We start from the raw sequence: 22,472 nt of genomic DNA on the forward strand, positions 1-22,472 counted from the left end.
ATGGAGGTTCAGTTACACACTGTTGTTGTTTAGTTGCTAAGTGGTATCTGTTTTGCCACCCCATGAACTGTAGCTCCCCAGGTTCCTCTGTCCATGGGATTTCCCAGGCAAGAATACTGGAGTGGGTTGCCATTTCCCTCTCCAGGGGATCTTCCAGACCCAGAGATCAAACGTGTGTTTCCTGCATTGGCAGGCAGATTCTTTACCACTGAGCCACCAGGGAAGCCCCTCAGTTATATATGTATATATAGATAGAGATACATATCCATTCTTTTTCCAATTCTTTTCCCTTATAGATTATTACAGACTATTGAGTAAAGTTCCCTGTGCTATGCAGTAGGTCTTTGATTATTTTATATATAGTACTATGAATATGTGAATAACAAACTCTTAATTTATCTCTTCTCCCCAGCTTTCCCATTTGGTAACCATAAGTTTGTTTTGGAAATAAGTTCATCTGTATCATGTTTTTAGATTCCACTTGTAAGTGATATCATATAGCATTTGTCTGTCTGACTTACTTCACTAGCAATATTCTCTAGGCCCATTCATGTTGCTGTAAATGGCATTATTTCATTCTTTTTAATGTCTGAGTAATATTCCATTGTATATGTGTACCACATCTTTTTTATCCAGTTCTCTGTCAACAGACGTTTATGTTGCTTCCACGTCTTGGCTATAGTATATACTGCTTTGATGAACATTGGGGTCATGTATCTTTCGGAATTATGGTTTTCTATGGCTATATTCCCTGGAGTTGGATTGATAAATCATATGGTAGCTCTATTTTTAGCTTTCTAAGGAACCTCCATACTGTTCTCCATGGTGGCTGTACCACTTTACATTCCCCCAAAGCATGTAGGAAGGTTCCCTATTCTCCACACCCTCTCCGGCATTTGTTATTATAGACCTTTTGGTGATGACCATTCTGACTGGTGTGAGGTGATACTTCATTGTAGTTTTGATTTGCATTTCCCTAATAAATAGCAATGTTGAGTGTCTTTTCATGTGCCTGTTGGTCATCTGTATGTCTCCTTTGGAGAAATGTCTATTTAGATCTTCTGACCATATTTGATTTGGTTGTTTTTTTCCATAATAAGCTGCATGAGCTGTTTGTATATTTTGGAAACCAATCCCTTGTTGATGACTTCATTTACAAATATTTTCTCCCGTGTTGTAGGTTGTCTTTTCATTTTATTGATCGTTTCATGTGCTCTGCAAAAGCTTTTAATTAGGTCCCATTTATTTTCATTTTTATTATTCTAGGAGGTAAATTCAAAAATATATTCCTGTGATTTATGTCAAAAAGTGTTCTATGTTTTCCTCTAAGAGTTTTATAGTATCTGGTCTTATATTTAGGTCTTTATTCTTTTATATGTAGCTGTCCAGTTTTCCCAGCACCACTTATTGAAGTCTTTTCTCCATTGTATAGTCTTGCCTGCTTTGTCATAGATTAATTTACCATAGATGCATGGGTTTATTTCTGGGTTTTCTGTCCTGTTCCATTGATCTATAATTCTGCTTTTGCACCAGTAACATGACTGTAACTTTGTAGTATAATCTGAAGTTGGGGAACCTGATTCCTCCAGATTCATTTTTCTTTCTCAGGATAGCTTTGGCTATCTGGGGTCTTCTGTGTTTCCATACTAATTTTTGAGATTTTTTTCATTCTAGTTCTGTGGAAAATGCCATTGGTAATAGAAATTGCATTGAATCTGTGGATTGCCTTGGGTAGTATAGTCATTTTGATAATATTAATTCTTCCAGTCCAAGTGCACAGCGTATCTTTCCATCTGTTTGTGTCATCTTCATTTCTTTCATCAGCATCTTAGGAGTTTTCAGAGTCTTTTGCCTCTTTAGGCTTATTACTGGATATTTTATTTGCTTTGATGTGATGGTAAATGGGATTATTTCCTTCGTTTTCTGATCTTTTGTTGTTAGTATACAGAAATGCAACAGAATATACTATTTTGCTTCCTGCAATCTTAACCAAATTCACTGATAAACTCTAGTAGTTTTCTGATAGCATCTTTAGGGTTTTTTTGTGTACAGTATCATTTCATCTGCAAATAGTGACAGTTTTACTTCTTTTCCAAATTGGATTCCTTTTTCTTCTGATTGCTGTTGGCTAGGATGTCCTGTCCAGAACTATGTTGAATAAAAGTGATGAGAGGGGACATTTTTATCTTGCTTCTGATCCTACAGGAAATGTTTTCAGCTTTTCTCCATTGAGTATGATGTTAATAGTGGGTTTGTTATATATGGCCTTTATTATGTTGAGGTATATTCCCTCTAAGTCCACTTTCTGGAGAGTTTTTACCATAAATAGGTGTTGAATTTTGTAAAACATTTTATTAAGATGATCACATAGCTTTTAAATTTTTCAGTTTGTTGACACGATATATTGGACAGACTGATTTGCTCAAGCTGGCTTTAGGCAGTCTATCTACTGATGGCTAAAGCTACATTCCCACCCTTTTGGTGTTTGAAAGTGAAAGTAAAGTTGCTCAGTCCTGTCCAATTATTTGCGACCCTATGGACTGTAGCCCACTAGGCTCTTCCTCTGCCCATGGGATTTTCCAGGCAAGAGTACTTGTGGGTTGCTATTTTCTTCTCCAGGAGGTCTGCCCAACCCAGGGATTGACCTCAGGTCTCCCACATTGCAGGCAAACTTTTTACGCTCTGAGCCACTAGGGAGTCCCTAAGGCATCTCAGCACTGGAACCTAGCTGCTGTTGAATGGGGCCAGGTCTTGATGAGAAAAAAGGCAGCCTCCAGCAGAGCTCACATCAGTGACTACTCCCCAGTACTTCTGCCACCATTGTCCTTGTCCCCACAGTGAGCCACAGCCATCCCTTGGAGATCTTTCACCCCAGGAGACACTCCAAGGCCAGAAGGTAGGTCTGGGCCAGGTTCCTATGAAGTCACTCCTTTTTCCCTGCCCAGTGCATACGAGATCTTGTATGTACCTTCTAAGAGTGTTGTTTGCCTCAGTCCTGTGAGGTGCCTATGATCAAGATCCACTGGCATTCAAAGCCAAATATTCTGCTGAGGGTTTCTCCTCCCAGTGCCAGATGCCCAGACTGGGGAGTCTGATGTGGAGCTCAGAACTGTTACTCCTATGGGAGAACCTCTGTGATACAATTATTTTCTCTTTCCAGCGGGTATGGGATTTAATTATACCACAAAAGTGTCCCTCCTACCGTCTTGATGTAGCTTCTTGTCTTTGGATACAGAATATGTTTCTCATGGGGTGTAGTCTTTTCTGTTGATGGTTATTCAACAGCTGGTTGTGATTTTGGTGTTTTTATGAGAGGAGGTGAGCTCAAGTCCTCTACTGTTTTGCCTCTAACTGGTATCAAACCTTTTTCTTCTTCTGTCATTGATTTTTAATTCTGCTGTGGTCAAAGGATACTCTGTGGTATTTTAGGCATTTAATATATGCTGAGATCTGTTTTATGCCCCCGCATATTTCTGTTTTGATAAGTGTTTAAAGTGTGTTCTGCAATTGTTGAGTATAATCTTCTATGTCTATTAATTGGCAAGTTTAACTGTGTTGTTCAAATCTTACATTCATGTCCTATTAAACTTAGTCTATTTCCTCTACTAGTTACCAAGAAGAGAGTGTTAAAGTCCACAATCATACTTGAGAATTTTTTCTTAAGCTCCTTCTAGTTTGGTCAATTTTTACTTTACATACTTTGAAGCTGTATTGTTATGTGCAAACAGTTTAGGATTATTCTATTTTACTGTTGAGTTGAGATTTTAAAGTCATTCTTTATCTATAATAATGTAATATTTTGAAGATGTGATGGGCAAGCAGCTAAGGAACTAACTGTAAAACCCCCCCAAGGACAGAACTGAGCCTCTGTGGTCATTGGCAGAGAAAAAGGTCCACCCTGTTCTGTCACAGCCAGGCAGGTGGACTGAGCTTTACAAAAACCATACCCCAGGACTAACTTGGCTTAACTCATGACCACACTGATCATCTCCTTCTTTGCTGCAAAAGAACATCACTAAGAGCAGAGATCAATACCTTATTCTTAAAGGGCTAGACAGTAAATAATTTTGATTTTGGGGGTCATGATGCAAGATTGAGGCTATTATATTTTAAATGGTTGTATAGGTATTTACATAACTACTTAAAATGTAAAAACTATTCTTAACTCACAGGTAGGTTTAAAAAAAAGAAACAAAGCAGAGAGTTATCCAGATTTGGCCTTCAGGCTATAATTTGCTGACCCTTGATCTAGAACTTTTATATGTCTGGCATACAATAGAAATTACTAGACTTAAAGACTACTGAAAGAAGCAAAGTAAGTATAAATTCTTAGCTGGGGCAGGTGTCTGCTATTTCAAAGATGAAAGCAGAAGTGTGTGTGGTCAACCACCATGAAAAATCAAGGAAATGTGGTATTACATAAAGAAAAATAATATTTCAATCTAAGTGGTAAGGAATTCAAAACAGTTGTAAAGAAAATCATTGAGCTACAAAAAAATCATGGGGAGGTAGTTCAATGAACTTGCGAAAAAAAATTAATGAACAGAAAAAGTCCTTTACTAAAGAGATTGAAATTATAAAAGAGAAACAAATTATGGAGCTGAAAATTCAATGAATGAGATGAAGGTAACAGGACAGACCAGATGGAAAAAAAAATAAAAAGACTGGAGGATGCTAAGTTGCGTCAGTCGTGTCCGACTCTGTGCGACCCCATAGACGGCAGCCCACCAGGCTCCCCCGTCCCTGGGATTCTCCAGGCAAGAACGCTGGAGTGGGTTGCCATTTCCTTCTCCAATGCATGAAAGTGAACAGTGAAAGGGAAGTCGCTCAGTTGTGTCCGACTCCTAGCGACCCCATGGACTGCAGCCCACCAGGCTCCTCCGTCCATGGTTTTCCAGGCATACTGGAGTGGGTTACCATTGCCTTCTCCAGACTGGAGGATAGGAATATAGAGATAATTCAGTCAAAAGAAGACAGAAATTAGACTTTTTCAAAAGTAAAGAAACCCTATGCAAACTATCAGATTCAATCAGACAAATGTGAGAATAATTGGTATACCAGAAGAAAGTGGGGAGTAGGGGCCAGAGAGTTTATTTTAAAAAAATAACTGGGAACTTTCCAAACCTGATTCCTCTGCCATCTTGATTTTGAAACCTGAGATCAAATTGCCAACATCCATTGGATCAAAGATAAAGCAAGAGAATTCCAGAAAAACATCTACTTCTGTTTTATTGACTATGCCAAAGCTTTTCTTTGCCTGTGTGAATCACAACAAACTGGAAAATTCTTCAAGAGAAGACTGCCTTACCTGCCTTTCTCTAATTATTAGAAAAATGCAAATCAAAACTACCATGAGGATTAGAATGACCATTATCAGAAAGTCTACAAATAATAAATACTAGAGAGGGTATGGAGAAAAAGGAATCCCTCCTGCACTATTGGTTGGATGTAAATTAGTGCAGACACTATGGAAAACAGTATGGAAGTTCCTCAAGAAATTAAATATGGAGTTGCTATATGATCCAATAATCCCACTCCTGGGCATATAATGGGACAAAACTAGAATTCAAAAAGATACATATACTCCTATGTTCATAGAAGCACTATCTATAATAGCAAGACATGAAACAACCTAAATGTTCATTGCCAAATGAATGGATAAAGAAGTTGTGGTATATATATACAGTGGAATACTACTCAGCCGTAAGAAATAATGAAATAATGCCATTTTCAGCACGTGGATATCTAAAGTAAGTCAGAGAGAAAGAAAAATACCCTATGATATAACCTAGAAGAAATAGATAAGTTTCTAGAAATAACCTACCAAGGCTGAATCAGCAAAAAATAGAAAATATGAAAAGATCAATAATGATTAAAGAGAGAGAATCAGTAATCAAAAGTCTCCCAACACAGAAAAACCACAGGACCAGTCAGTTTCACTGGTGAATTCTACCAGACATTAAAAGAATACAAATCCTTCTCACTTACAAAAATTGAAGAGGAGGGAACACCCCCAAACTCATTCTTCAAGGCCAGCATTACCTTGATACCAAAGCCATATAAGGATACCACAAGAAAAGAGAACATTGGACCAATATTCTTGATAAATACAACTGCAAAAATTCTCAAAATATTAGCAAGCCAAATTCAAGAACACAATAAAACAACTGCATATTACAGCCAAGTGGGATTTATCTGTGATGCATGACTGGTTCAACATATATACATTTTAATGTAATATATCAGATTAATAGGATGAGATACAAAAATCATATGATATCTCAATAAATACAGGAAAAGAATTTGCAAAATTCAACACTCTTTTATGATTAAAAAAGAACCCTTGACAGATTGTTGTATGTGGCTAAAGCTGTTGGCCACACTCTTGACTTTTGCCTGCTATAGCTCTGGAATCAATCATTTCTCCAAGGAGCCCTGGTTCCTTTTACTAGAGAATGGTATTTAGAAAACTTGAGATATGATTACTACTCCTAGGGTGCCATTGCTTCCAGGCTCAGGGAGCAACTGTTTTTCAAGTGTCCTGGCCATCTTTCTAGAAGATATGTTCCCTGTGCTTTGGGGGAACATAGGGCTTCCCAGGTGGCACGAGTGGTAGAGAATCCACCTGACAAATGCAGGAGATTCAAGAGCTGCAGGTTCAATCCCTGGGTCAGGAAGATCCCCTGGAGGAGGAAATGACAGCCTACTTCAGTACTCTTGCCTTGGAAATCCCATGGACCGAGGAGCCTGGTGGGCTACAGTCCATGAGATTCAAGAGCTGCAGGTTCAATCCCTGGGTCAGGAAGATCCCCTGGAGGAGGAAATGACAGCCTGCTTCAGTACTCTTGCCTTGGAAATCCCATGGACCGAGGCGCCTGGTGGGCTAGAGTCCATGCAGTCACAGAGTGGCACACAGCTGAAGTGACAGGAAATGCACAAGCACATGGATTAAAACAGTGACCTACTCAGACTACTAAGTGTCTGAAAATAGTACTGGAAAGCCAATACGCTCTGTTCTTTTTCCTTCCCTAGTTCTTCAGTTTGGATTTACAACTATCTTCGTGGCAGCTTTTCCCCTAGCACCACTTCTGGCCTTACTGAATAATATAATTGAAATTCGACTTGACGCTTATAAATTTGTCACACAGTGGAGGCGACCTTTAGCTTCAAGGGCCAAAGATATAGGTAAGTTGGATTTTGGGGTGTTTTTAAAAGATATTAATCGTCTGGTAGATAAAATTAAAAGCCACTAACTTTAGATATTTACATATAGTTTCCATGTAAGATGATTAAATCTTGCAAAAGAATAATTAATATTAGCTTTAAATAATATTAGATAACAAGTACAGTTACCTGTTTGAAAATTTATAATTTCCAGTGCTAGAGAATTTGTGCTTAAATAGATTCTCAGTTTGGTTGTTTCTATCCTAGGACGCTAGAATTTAAAAATTGGATTTATTACCACTTCCTTTTGAAAGTAGATCTTGCATTTGCTTCAGTTAGTTTTGCTCTTTCCTAAATGTCTGCCTGAGTCACAGGAAGAAGGGTCCCATTTTTCTAGAGGCAGAGATCGCTTTTGGTTTTTGACTAGATGTGCTAAGTTGAACCAGGTGTCTTTTATTCGTTTCTGCATTCGGTGCTTCATATAGAGCTGGCAGGTGCCCAGCCAGTGTGTGTGGAAGAGAATTCAGTGTGAAAAAAAAAGAAAAAAAAGAGAAGAATTCAGTGTGGACGTTAGCTCAGTGGCCTCAACCTCCAGATGAAACAGACATTCAGTGAGCACCTACCTTGGGTCATACATCAGGAACTTGGTCCATAAAGATGAACTGGAAGGATCCTATACTTACCCAGAGGATCTCCTAGTCTGGTGACAGCTTGACACTGCATATGCCAGCCAGTCTTAGCAGATGGTATTTGGTACCTTATCATCAACCAGAATTCTCTCCTTATGTCTGAAGCTGATTGAGTTTTAAGTCATGAGCATTGGCACGTGCATGCAAATTTCTTCAGTGTCAAGGTGTTTACAAGCAGAAATCTTCCTTCTGGTTGCAAGTATCAGTATTTGGAATGATGGAAGGACCCATGGAAAGGACTATTGAGAATTAGTTACCCCAGTTGTTTTCATACTTATTTGCCTCTGCTGTTGTATATGGAATTAACTGACACTTCTCTTTGAATAGGAATTTGGTATGGGATTCTTGAAGGCATTGGAATTCTCTCCGTTATTACAAATGCATTTGTGATAGCGATCACATCTGACTTTATCCCTCGCTTGGTGTATGCTTATAAGTATGGACCTTGTGCGGGCCAAGGAGAAGCTGGGCAAAAGTAAGTTTGCCATAAAGCCATCATGGAATCCCCATTCCCTAGCCATTGTGTATGGTTGGACACCCAAACAGAAGCCTCTGCACTGGAGTACATGGGACACAAGTCCAGGACAAGAAGGCTTGTTGTAGGGAAGGTGGAATTATTGGGAGTCATATAGATCATAAAAGTTTTAGATGGAATCAAATGTGAGAAGAGCAACTCATCATTTTTCCCACTCTTGCCCACCATGAATTTAAAAATGTGTGGTATGCTGTGTAGCAAAAAAAAAAAGTAGTACATGATGTATAATTATGCCAGTTTTATGAGTTTGTAAAAATATAATTTGATTCCCTTTGTGTCAGTAGGTAGACTCTACAAATTTTATATGGGAAATGTGCAACCACGTGCCAGGTACCCATAAAGTACTCAATAAATACTTGTGGAATAAGTAATTGAATGCTTCTTTCCTGGCTACTGACTTGACCAGTGTCAATATTATCATAGGCAAAGTGGGTAAACTTAACTCCCTGAGAGGTCAGTTCTATAGCATCACCTCAGTGATCCCCAAAGCTGTATTTCTGGTCAGATAAAGCCTTGACAATATCATAGCATGTCCCCTAGCTTTCCCTTCTATTAATACATCCTTGGGAAAAAAAGATATAAAAAGTCCTAACATACTTCAATGGGAAATAACAACAACCCTGTTTGGTTAATGTCACAATAATCTAATTGTGAGGTTTAAATGTCTGTAGCTCGGAGTGGAACGTGTGTTGGCGTCACAGGATCATTTCAGTGCCCCAGAAATCATCTCACTTGGGCTATTGCTTATTCACACAAGCAGCCCTGCCTCTTGGCTTACTGGTTTGAGCCAAATTAATTCATCATCTGTAGCTATTATAGTTCCATCAGCCCTCAAGGAGGACACTGCTACCAAACGGAGTTGGCTGAATTCATGCATGTATAGTCTAGGTCCAGCTCACAATCCAGTTATTTGAGGAAATTTCTATAAAATTCATTACTACACTAGCCACGTGCTTGTTAAACATGTATACTCTAGCAACTTTAAGTGAGCATACCTTCCCATTTTAAGAAAGATTTAAAAACTTATGTTGTACTATGTATGCATTTCTTTCTAACTGTAACCATTGTCAACATTTTGTGCTTGACTTAGCCTAGAAAAGCTTACCTATGTTCAAGCCACATTCACGTATGTTTTGATTCTCAAAACAATTCAGGGAGTGAGGACATGTATTATTACCCTCATTTTGAACAGCAGAAAGAGATTGAGAGATTAAATCCAAAATTACAAGGCAGGCCTCATCCTGAACCTCATAGCTCTCAAGGCCTGTGCCAATAAACCATTATCCAACTCATCAATAGTCAACTCCGTGGGGTTTAAATTCCAGTGGTTATTCCCATTCTTCCCTTATTTCAAATATTGTGAAACCTGTCTTGTTCTAGAGGGAACCAAAAAAGTAGCAACATTATGAACAGTTAATAGTGAATCAATTCTTTAGACTTTTGGCAGCCTATTAGATTTAAGACAGTGTTCATGGTGATTAGAATTTATCTAAATGGCCTCATTTCAGTTTTATTGTGCTCTCCAAGCACCCCCCCCGCCCCCGTTTTTTAAAACAACCTTTCTCTTAACCTTTGCCACCGTCAATATTTATACATCGACTTTTTAATCTTCTACTCCATTGTTCATTTTTGTTTTCAAGTAGTTACATTTGTCTGTTTCTCCATGAATCTTATTTTCTGCCCCACCAGCTACTCTATTATCCTTTTCAGGTTTCTTCTTTTTCCAATTTAAAAATGCTTCAGAGATGACTGAACTCATAGAGCAGCAGCATTATCAAATTTTAGATGTCATAGGCTTCTAGGGGAGCACGTGCAGTCATAGTCAAATCCCACTCATGATTTAGTCCAGTTGTAGAAATGTCATATTTCAATTTAAACTGACCCTAAGTCAACAGTACTCCAGGTTTCCTTCAGGCCTCCTTACCTTTCAGGCTTCCCTGGCTCCTCCACAGATGAGAATTTCAAGTCTACATCCAGGGTCATTCAGTTTACAGGCCCCTTGTCCCTGTGACAGCGTGCTTCAGTTACTCTTAGTCATATGTTCCAACTAGTCTCTCCACCAGCACAGATGCTCTGCAGACAAGTCTTCAGTGACACAGTGGGGAAGACAGTCTCATTTTCAGCCAGATCTGGAACACTGTGGTTTGAGGCATGGTCTCCACACCGTGGATACAGAAGAGTATTTCAGATGTTGTCACCTTCCCTCTTAAGACACTCTGTCTTTCCTGCTGCCTGTGATCAGACTGTTTTTATTGTTTATAAAATGAAGTCACTTCCTCTTTGAGGGTATCTTCTCAGGAGCCCTTTAAAAAAGAGCTTAGATAACTGAAATCACATCTGGGCAGACATCAGGAGGCAGAAATTGTGAAATAAAATTGAAGGTGCAAATTATAAAATTGTTCCTGCCAATCAGAGTTAAAATTTCAATCAACAAACTAAATTTTTTTTTCCCAGAAAGCACAAATAACCGATTTTATCAGTTTGATCCCTTACCCTCAATGAATGCATCAAACTAATTACTTTGGTATCAGATAGACAGAGATTACAGTTTGGGAACTTTCTCTTACAGTTTGGCAACATTCTCTAAGGATATATGCAGGCCCAAGAAATACTGTGAGGTATGTACCTGGTGTACATGATGTAGTGATAAATAAAGTCAAGCTAATTTTCCTGTAGAAATAGTGATCTCATAAGGAGTTACAGACTTGATCAAGAACACTGCTCAAATTTTCACAGAATGGGTTATGAATATCTGAATGAACTATATTTATAAACTATAAATCAATTCAATAGATCAACATCATAATCAGTTGTAAAGTTGTATTTCAAAAGATAAAGCTGATGGTTAAGTGAAAGTGTTAGTTGCTTAAGTCATTTATTATAGTCATCTAAAAAACATGTCTGACTTTAAATGCACAAACCTGATCTCATTTCCCCTGGATTTTTTGCCCTTTCGCCCCATGCTTTGTGAGTCACAATGCCTAAAACTTCAAAAGCAAATTTATTTTGGCAGAATTCAAAGATACTCTGCAGTATCTTGACCTGGAATCAACAGATTCAAAAGTCAACTTCTCATTCTGTTCTCTCCCAGATAACAGTTATAGTAAGTATAATAATGAGTGTGTGTGTTAGTCACTCAGTCGTGTCCAATTCTTTGTGACCCCGTGGACTATAGCCTGCCAGGATTCTCTAGAATTCTCCAGGCAAGAATACTAGAGTGGGTTGCTATTCCCTTCTCCAGGGGATCTTCCCGATCCAGGGATTGAACCCAGGTCTCCTTCATGACAGGTAGATTCTTTACTGTCTGAGCCACCAAGGAAGCCGAGTATAATAACCATCTCTAGTTCATCCTTTTCCCCCATAGTAAAGGATGGAAAGCAATAAATAATGAAGAGTGTTAAAACCAAAATTCTCACATTTAAATATGTCTTCTCAGACATTTGGACAAGGTATGCACTCTAATTCAAACAATGCTGCCTTTTCATAAGACGTTTTTCTGAATCTCCTTTCTTAGCAATGCCTGTGGAGGCTACCTGCCAGCCCCTTAAGGAAATTATTATTTTTATGTTCCCAGGAAACACCTCTTCTGTTTGATACCTTTTTCTCCATTCCTCTCACTTCTCCCTGATGGTCAGTGCAGCCTCATCTTCGCTGTGTCTCACTTGGAGCTGGGGCTGAGTCACACTGAGGGTACACAGACCACCAGGCAGCAGCCTGAATAGCAGATATGGGGTCTGCCGCTGCCTGAGGCCTTCCTGCCATAACAGGAGGCCACTGCGCTGACACGTGGCTGCTACTGGGAACAAAGCACACCATACAGCGAAGCGTGGGAAACCTCACTTCCCTGAATTGATGGTCGTCCCAACTATTTGATGTTGGCAAGCCAAGATTCTCCCACAGTGGAAACAGAGAACTGCCTAGACACTTCAGCATTAGCAGTCCTCCTCCTTCTCTGGTTATGAAAATAACATGGAAAAAAGACTTACACAGTTGACAATTATGTATGTATGTACTAGCTTCACATGTAATGCTTTGGACCCAGAGGGAGTACATGCCCACTAAAGGCATATTTTCAGCTTGATTTATGAGTGACATCAAATGAATATGCTTAATAAACAGTTCAGTGACATATCCCTTTTATTTTGAGGCTTTAAGGTGTTCAGCCCATGAGACAGGTATTTCATTTGAATTTAAGTTCTCAATTGAGGTTTTTGAAACGGAGCCACCATTAGACAAGCAGCTTTAATATTAGTAAAGCTCAGGGATGCTTTATGAAAGAAGAGTGTAGGAGGGCCTGGAAATAATTATTCCATTTCAACAATGGCCTGTTTTTTGCCAGTTTCCAGAGCACCTTTTCCTTCCCACAGCCCAGCTCCTGAGAAGACTCTGCTCTGTATTTCACAAAACCGGCTCCCTCTCTGACAACTAATTATCACCAAAATACTGATTTGTTTTCATGTCATGTTCTAGGCAGTTCATATATGAGGGAGAAATCATTTCAAATTACCCTTTTAAGGAGTGATGGGGAGGCCTGCTACCAGTGGGAGAAGGGCATGTTACACACACACTGATCATTACTTTCTCTCATGAGTGACTTGACAAATGAGCCCTTCTGCTTGGTTCACTTAAGGCCAGCCTTTTCTTCACATACAGAACCCATGTCCTCTCAGAACTATATCTGTGTCATCACTTGGGTTTGATATTCAGCAACTTTGATTAATCACATCAGACATATTAATGAAAAGAGTCTGAAAGCCATTATTTATTCTTTCAGTTGATAACTGTTTGTTGACCTCTTGCTAGGTGCATGCAATAAAATGAGTAATAGCCACTCACGTTTATTACGATCTTGCTATATGCTAAGCAGTATATCAGAGTATATAAGCAGTACATAAGCAGGTATGTTTTGCACGTATCATTCTATTCCCACAGTGATCCTATGAGGTGGCACTTTTGTTGCTTTAAAGAAGTTGCATAATATGTCAATATGACATGGCTAGAAAGCAGCAAAACTACAATATATGACCCTAAAGCCCAAGTTTCTTGTACTGTAATATACTGAACCCCCAGCACAGGCTGAAAGCCATGTCCTCAAGAAGCTTATAATCCTAGGTAATAATTTTATTCCTGATCCATCTTCTAGACCTTGATAGAACCCCTGGTACTTTAGGTCCTCTCCAATCAAATCCATTAAATTCAATATTTACTGGATTCCTACACTGCGTGAGACTATCCTAGAATACCAAAGTATCGATGACACCTCTTTTGATCCAAAAATAAAAAACACTACAGTCCAAAGGAGAAGACATACATGTATGCAGCCAACTCTAGGATAAGCTATATGGCCATTATGAAGTAAACACAGCAGGACCACAGAGAGAAGGGAATGAAGCTTCTGACTAGGCATATTAGGACATCTTCACACAAGAGATGGCATCTCAGCTAGCCATTGGAGGATGGACACTGTTACCACTTGTACGAAATGAGTAAGGAATCCCAACAAAAAAGACAACAGAAGCAGAGGCATGAAAGCATATGATACATGAAGGAAACATAATCTAGCATGATTTGTAGCATGGATGAATTGGGGAAGGGGTGTCATATCCATACCAGTTATATTCAGGTCATTATAAGAAAGCATGTGCTGTGCTCATTCACTTCAGTCGTGTCCAATTCTTTGCGATCTATGGACTGTTGCCCACCAGGCTCCTCTGTCCATGAGATTCTCCAGGCAAGAATACTGGAGTGAGTAGCTATGCTCTCCTCCAGAGGATCTTCCTGACCCAGGAGTCGAACCCATTTCTCTGGTGTCTCTTGGATTACAGGGAGGTTCTTTACCTACTGAGGCACCTGAGAAACCCCACATAAGAAAGTATATACAACCAGCAATGAAGGAATGTGATTATGTGTACATGTATGTGTGCATCTATGAAAGAAGTAGTGACCTAATTTATACTGATTATGCAATGCTTTCACCGTTTCACCAAAGCATTGTTTGGGGTAGTGCTGTTCTATATGATGATTCTGCACAAAAAGGACCAGAACAAAAGAAATGACTTGTTTCTCATTTAACATAGCCAGGGTTTTTCAGTGTATTCCAGCTTGAGTGCTGTGACAAGAGAGAGTCAGGTAAGACACCTATAACTGCAGGAATTTCTAGCAAGTAGACCCTCGGTGGACTGGATGCAAAGCTGATCAGAGTCCTAATTACAGAATCTGTTTTCATTTTTAGGTGCATGGTTGGCTACGTGAATGCCAGCTTGTCTGTATTCCGAATTTCTGACTTTGAGAACAGGTCTGAACCTGAGTCTGATGGCAGTGAGTTCTCGGGGACTCCTCTCAAGTACTGTAGGTAAGTGTAGCACACTTACCCTCAGCTGGGCTGGCTCTGTCGTGGGGAGGTGTTGCTCAGATAACAGCCTTTTTGACTGAGCGGCTTTAAAGCAGGGATTCTCAAACTTAACTATATATTACAGTCCTCTGGAGGATTTTTAAATCTCTTCACCAAGCTGTGACCCAGACGGATTAAAACACAATCTCGGAGGTGAGTCCCAAGCTTCTAGATCCAGGAAGCCCATGTAAGAGGAACCCAAAGAGATCCCCGCTAAGACATTATAGTTAAAGTGTCAAAAGTTAAGAGAAGTAGAGAATATTAGAAGCAGCAGAGAAAAGCAACTTGTTACACACAGGCATATCTCATTTTTGTGCACTTCACAGATACTGCATTTTTTAAAAGTTTAAGGTTTGTGATGTCTCTGATAGCTCAGTTGGTAAAGAATCCACAGGAGACCCCGATTTGATTCCTGGGTTGGGAAGATCCACTGGAGAAGGGATAGGCTACCCACTCCAGTACTCTTGGGCTTCCCTTGTGACTCAGCTGGTAAAAAATCCTCCTGCAATGCGGGAGACCTGGGTTCAATCCCTGGGTTGGGAAGATCCCCTGGAGTAGGGAAAGGCTACCCACTCCAGTATTCTTACCTGGAGAATTCCATGGTCTGTATAGTCCATGGGGTCGCAAAGAGTTGGACAGGACTGAGCAACTTTCACTTCACTTCACAAGGTTTGTGGCAATCCTGGGTTGAGAAAGTCCATCAGTGCTGTTTTTCCAATAGCATTTGATCACTTTGTGACTCTGGCACGTTTTGGTAATTATCACCATATTTCAAAATTTTTCATTATTATATTTGCTGTGGTGACCTATAATCAGTGATCTTTGGTGTTACTATTATAATTGTTTTGGGGTGCTACAACCCATGCCCATGTAAGAAAGACAGTGGATTTACTTGATAAATGTTATATGTGTTCTGACTTACTTTTTCCCTGCTCTCCCTCTCCTTGGACTCCCCTCTTCCCTGACACAAGAATATTGAAATTAGGCCAAATAACAACCTTTCAGTGGCCTGTAAGTGTTCAAGAGGAAGGAAAGCCTCACATCTCTCACTTTAAATTAAAAGCTAGAAATTAAAATTAAAAGCAAGAAATGACTAAGCTTAGTGAGGAAGGCATATTGAAAGCAGGGGTAAGCCCAAAGTTAGGCATCTTAAACCAAACAGTTTGCCAGGTTATAAATGCGAAGGAAAAATTCTTGGAGGAAATTTAAAGTGCTACTCCAGTGAACACCCAAATGAGAAGTAAAACACCCTTACTGATGATCTGAAGAAAGTTTTAGTGATCTGTACTAAAGATCAAACCAGCAACAACCTTTCCTTAAACCAAAGCTTAATCCAGGGAGAGACCCTCACTCTTTCAATTCCGTGAGATCTGAGATAGATGAGGAAGCTACAGAAAAGTTTGAAGCTAGCAGAGGTTGGCAGAGAAGGCAGTGGCAACCCACTCCAGTACTCCTGCCTGGAAAATCCCAGGGACGGAGGAGTCTGGTAGGCTGCCATCAATGGAGTCACACAGAGTCGGACACGACTGAAGTGACTTAGCAGCAGCAGCAGCGATTGGTTCATGAGTTTAATGAAAGAAGCTACCCCTATAACATGCAAGTGCTAATGTAGAAGCTGCAGTTATTTATCCAGATCTATCTAAAATATTTAATGAAGGTGACTACTGTAAACACAGATTTTAAAGATAGATGAAACAGCCTCTATTTGGAAGAAGATGTCATCTAGAACTTTCATAGCTAGAGAGAAGTCAATGCCTGACTTCAAACTTCAAAGGACAGGCTGACTGTCTCATTAAAGAGTTAATGAAGCTGGAGACTTGAAGTTGAAGCCAGTGCTCATTTACCATTCTGAAAGTCCTAGGGCCCTTAAGAATTATGCTAAGTCTACTCTGCAGGTGTCTTATAAATGGAGCAATAAAGCCTGAATCACAGAAAATCTGTTTACAACATGGCTTTCTGAATATTTTAAGCCCACTGTTGAGACCTACTGCATAGAAAAAAGGTTCCTTTCCAAACATTGCTGCTTAAGACAGACTAAATGATAAGAGTAGAAGGATGTGAACTCACCTCTTCTTACAACACCAAAATCACAAATAACTGCTGAACAACCATCAACTAATAACTACAGAAACCTACAAAAATAGATATTCTACACCCAAAAATAAAGAAGAAGCCACAACAGGATAGTAGGAAGGGTGCAATCATGATAAAATCAAATCACAGCCACACCAAGTGGGTGACCCACAAACTGGAAAAGAATTATACCACAGAAATTCTCCCACAGGAGTGAAAGTTCTAAGCCCCATGTCAGGGTCCCCTGCAATGGCAGGCAGAGCCCCAGAAAATCTGGCTTTGAAGGCTAACAAGGTTTGATCACAGGAATTCCACAGGTCTGGGGAAAACAGAAACTCCCACTCTTAGAGGGCACACACAGGGTCTTGTGTGCACCAGGACCCAGGGAAAGAAACAGCAACCTCATAAGAGCCTGGGTCAGACCTACCTGCTAGTATTGGAGGGTCTCCTACACAGGTAGGGGGCAACTGTGACTCACTACAGGGACAAACACACAGTCAATGTAGTTCTAAGGAGTGCTCATTAGCATCAGCCTTCCTGGAGGCCATCATTTTCTCACCAAGACCTGGCCTCACCTAACAGCTGGCAGGCCAGGACTCAGGCCAAACAACCAACCAAGTGGGAACATAGCCCCACTTATCAGCAGACAGGCTGATTAAAGTCTTCCTGAGCACACAGCTGCCTGATAAACACACCTCTTAACATGGTCCTGCCCAGAGTGACAAGACCCAATTCCACCCACCAGTGGGCAGGAACCAGTCCCTCCCACCAAGAAGCATGAACAAGTCTTTTAGACCAGTCTCATCCACCAAGTTGAAGACAACAGAAGAAGAATTACAATCCTGCAGCCCTCAGAATGGAAACCACAATCACAGAAAGTTGGACAAAATAAGACAGCCAAGGAATATGTCCCAAATGAAGGAACAAGATAAAGCCTCAGAAAGACAACTAAATGAAGTGGAGACAGACCATCTACCCTAAAAAGAATTCAGAACAATGACAGTAAAGATGATCCAAGAGCTTGGAAAAAGAATGGAGGCATAGATCAGGAAGATAAATGTTTAACAAAGACCTAGAGCTAAAGAACAAACAGAGGTGAACAGTACAGTAACTGAAATGAAAAATCCACTAGAAGAAATCAAAAGCAGAATAACAGGCAGAAGAATGCATAAGTGAGCTGGAAGACAGGATGGTGGGAATCACTGTCACGGAATAGAATTTCTAAAAAAAGAATGAAGAGAAATGAGGACAGTTCAGAGACCTCTGGAATAACATTAATTGTGCCAACATTTGTATAACAGGGGTCCAAGAAAGAGAAAGAACCTGAGAAGATATTTGAAGAGATAATAGCTGAAAACTTCCCTTACATGGGAAAGGAGTCACTCAAGACCCAGAAATGCAGAGAGTTCCTTATAGGATAAACCCAGGGAGGAACATGCCAAGACATATAGTAATCAATTTGACAAAAATTAAAGACAAAGGAAAGATACTAAAATCAATGAGGGAAAAACAGCAAGTAACATATAAGGGAATTCCCATAAGGATATCAGATGATTTTTCAGCAGAAACTCTGCAGGCCAGAAGAAAGTGGCACAGTGTATTTACAGTGATGAAAGGGAAGAACCTACAACCAAGAATACTCTACTCAGCAAGACTCTCATTCAGATTTAACAGAGAAATCAAAAGCTTTACAGACAAGCCAAAGCTAAGAGAATTCAGCACTATCAGACCAGCTTTGCAACAAATGCTATAGGAACTTCTCTAGGTGAAAAAGAAAAGGCCACAACTAGAAACAAATTATGAAGATAGGAAATCATCCCATACACAAATATGATATCAAAACCAGCAATCTTGAGAAAAGGTGAGCACAAATGCAGGACACTGGAAATGCATGTGAAATTAAGAAATCAGCAACTTAATCGTTTATATGTATGTGTGTGTACATATATAGATTGCTATATCAAAACCTCATGGGAACCACAAACTGAAAATCTACAATAGAAACACACAAATAAAGAAAAAGGAATCCAAACACAACTCTAACGGTAGTCATCAAATCACAGGAGAACAAAAGAGGAAGGGAAGAAAAGTGAATTACAAAAATAAATGCAAAACAATTAACAAAATTGCAATAAGAACATACATATTGATAATTACCTGAAACAGAAACAGATTAAATACTGCAATCAAGACACAGACTGGATGAATGGATACAAAAAACGAGGCCCATATATATGCTGTCTACCAGGTGGCTCAGTTGATAAAGAACCCACCCACAAACACAGGAGACAAGAGATGCAGGTTCGATCCCTGGGCCGGGAAGATCCCCTGGAGAAGGAAGTGGCAACCCACTCCAGTATCCTTGCCTGGGAAATCCCATGAACACAGGAGCCTGACAGGCTATAGTCCACAGGGTTGCAGAGAGTCAGACACCACTGAGTGCACGTGCACACACACACACATAAAGACCCACTTCAGATCTAGGGACACAGTCAAACTGAAAGTGAGAGGATGGAAAAAGGTATTCCATGCAAATGGAAGTCAAAGGAAAGCTGGAGCAGCACTGCTCATATCAGACAAGATGGACTTTAAAGACTGTTACAGGAGACCAAAGAAGAGGACTACAAAATGATCAAGAGATCAATCCAAGAGGAAAATACGACAATTGTAAGTACATATGCACTCAACAAAGGAGCACCTCAATACATAAGGCAAATACTAATAGCCATAAAAGGAGAAATCAACAGGAATACAATAATAATGGGGGACTTTAACACCCCACTTTCATCAATGGACAGATCATCCACATAGAAAATCAGTAAGGAAACACAGGCCTTAAATGACAGACCAGATAGACTTATTTATATTTATAGAGCATTCCATCCAAAACCATCAGAACACACATTCTCAAGTGCACATGGAGCATTCTCCAGTTTGATCACATGCTGGGCCACAAGGCAAGCCTTGGTAAATTTAAGAAAACTGAAATCATATCAACCATCTTCTCTGATTATGAGATTATCTATCAGCTACAACAACAACAAAAAAAAACACAAACACGTGGAGGTTAAACAATATGCTCTTGTACAACCAATGGATCACTGAAGAAATCAAAGAGAAAATTGAAAAAAGAGAGACAAATGAAAACAAAAGCAGGATGATCCAAAACCTGTGGGATGCAGCAAAGGCAGTTCTAAGAAGGAAGGTACAGCAATGCAGTCTTACCTCAGGAAACAAGAATCTCCACTGAATCTTAGACCTGAAGCAACTAGAGAAAGAAGAACAAACAAATTCCCAAAATTGGCAGAAGGAAAGAAATCATAAAGATCAGAGCAGAAATAAATAGAGACAAAGAAAATAATAGAACAGATCAACAAAACTGAAAGCTGATTCTTTGAAAAGGCAAACAAAATTGATAAATCTTTAACCAGACTCAACAAGATAAAAAGAGAAAGGGCTTGATAAAATAAAATGAGAAATGAAAAAGGAGAAGTTACGATGAACACGACAGAAATACAAAGGATCAGAAGAGACTACTACAAGCAACTATATGCCAATAAAATGGACAACCTAGAAGAAATGGACAAATTCTTAGAAACTACAATCTCCCAAGACTAAACCAGGAGAAAATAGAAAATACGAACATACCAATCACAAGCACTGTGATTGGAAACTGTGATTTTAAAACTCCCAACAAACCAAATGAGTTTGAGCAAGCTCCAGGAGATGGTGATGGACAGGGAAGCCTGGTGTGCTGCAGTCCACGGGGTCACAAAGAGCTGGACATGACTGAGAGACCGAACTGAACTGAACAAACCACAGTCTGGGGCCAGACTGCTTCACAGGAGAATTCTATCAAATATTTAGAGAAGAGTTAACACTATCCTTCTGAAACTATTCCAAAAATTGCAGAGGAAAAAGCACTTCCAAACTCATTCTATGAAGCCATCATCACCCTGATATAAAAACCAGATAAAAATACCAAAGAAAATTACAGGCCAATATCACTGATAAATATAGATGCAAAAATCCTAAAACAAAATACTAGCAAACTGAATCGAACATTAAAAGGATTATACACTATGATCAAGTGGAATTTACCCCAGAAATACAAGGATTTTTCAATATTGGCACATCAATTAGTGTGGTATATAACATCATGTATTGGAGAATAAAAACCATATGGTCATCCCAATAGTTTCATAAAAAGCTTTTGACAAAGTTTAACACCATTTATGATTAAAAAAAAAAAAAAAACTCTCCAGAAAATGGGCATAGAGCAGACATGCGTACATGCACAGCAAGTTGCTTCAGTTGTATCTGACCCTTTGTGACTTATGGACTGTAGCCTGCCGGGCTGCTCTGTCCATGGACTCTCCAAGCAAGAATACTAGAGTGCATTGCCATGCCCCCTCCAAGGGAACCCAGGGATCAAACCCATGTCTATTACATCTCCTGCATTGGCGGGCATGTTCTTTACCACTAACACCACCTGGAAGGCCCAGAGGGGACATACTTCAACATAATAAAGGCCATATATGACACAGAAGAACTATACAAAAAAGATCTTCATGGCCCAGATAACCACAATGGTGTGATCACTCACCTAGAGCCTGATATCCTGGAGTGCGAAGTCAAGTGGCACCTAGGAAGCATCACTACGAACAAAACTAGTGGAGGTGATGGAATTCCAGCTGAGCTATTTCAAATCCTGAAAGATGATGCTGTGAAAGTGCTGCACTCAGTATGCCAGCAAATTTGGAAAACTCAGCAGTGGCCACAGGACTGGATAAGGTCAGTTTTCATTCCAATCCCAAAGAAAGGCAATCCCAAAGACTGTTCAAACTAGTGCACAGTTGCACTCATCTCACACGCTAGCAAAGTAATGCTCAAAATTCTTCAAGCCAGGCTCAACATTACATGAACCAAGAACTTCCAGATGTTCAAGCTGGATTGGGAAAAGGCAGAGGAACAGAGATCAAAGTGTCAACATCCGTTGGATCACCAAAAAAGCAAGAGAGTTTCAGAAAAATATCTACTTCTGCTATATTGACTACGCCAAAGCCTTTGACTGTGGATCACAACAAACTGTGGATAAAAGAGATGTGAATACCAGACCACCTGACCTGCCTCCTGAGAAATCTGTATGCAGGTCAAGAAGCAATAGTTAGAACTGGACATGGAACAACAGATTGGTTCCAAATTGGGAAAGGAGTACGTCAAGACTGTATATTGTCACCCTGCTTATTTAACTTATATTCAGAGTACATCATGAGAAATGCTGGGCTGGGAGAAGCACAAGCTGGAATCAAGATTGCCGGGAGAAATATCAATAACCTCAAATATGCAGATGACACCACCCTTATGGCAGAAAGTGAAGAAGAACTAAAGAGCCTCTTGATGAAGGTGAAAGAGGAGAGTGAAAAAGTTGGCTTAAAGCTCAACATTCAGAAAACTAAGATCATGGCATCTAGTCCCATCACTTCATGGCAAATAGATGGGGAAAAAATGGAAACAGTGACAGACTTTATTTTCTTGGACTCCAAAATCACTGAAGATGGTGACTGCAGCCATGAAATAAAAAGACACTTGCTCCTTGGAAGAAAAGCTATGACCAACC

General features: G+C 39.7%; 1 protein-coding gene across 1 annotated transcript in view; it reads left to right on the forward strand.

Moving 5' to 3' along the window:
• Positions 1-22,472, forward strand: part of ANO4 (anoctamin 4) — a 434,401-nt gene that overhangs the window by 391,499 nt on the left and 20,430 nt on the right. Inside the window, exons 25-27 of the mRNA XM_052640010.1 lie at positions 7,033-7,185; positions 8,181-8,328; positions 14,621-14,740. Coding sequence (XP_052495970.1) covers positions 7,033-7,185; positions 8,181-8,328; positions 14,621-14,740 — 421 coding nt within the window. The remainder of the gene's footprint in view (positions 1-7,032; positions 7,186-8,180; positions 8,329-14,620; positions 14,741-22,472) is intronic.

The sequence above is a fragment of the Budorcas taxicolor genome, chromosome 5 (assembly GCF_023091745.1).
Source record: "Budorcas taxicolor isolate Tak-1 chromosome 5, Takin1.1, whole genome shotgun sequence".
Taxonomy (NCBI): domain Eukaryota; kingdom Metazoa; phylum Chordata; class Mammalia; order Artiodactyla; family Bovidae; genus Budorcas; species Budorcas taxicolor.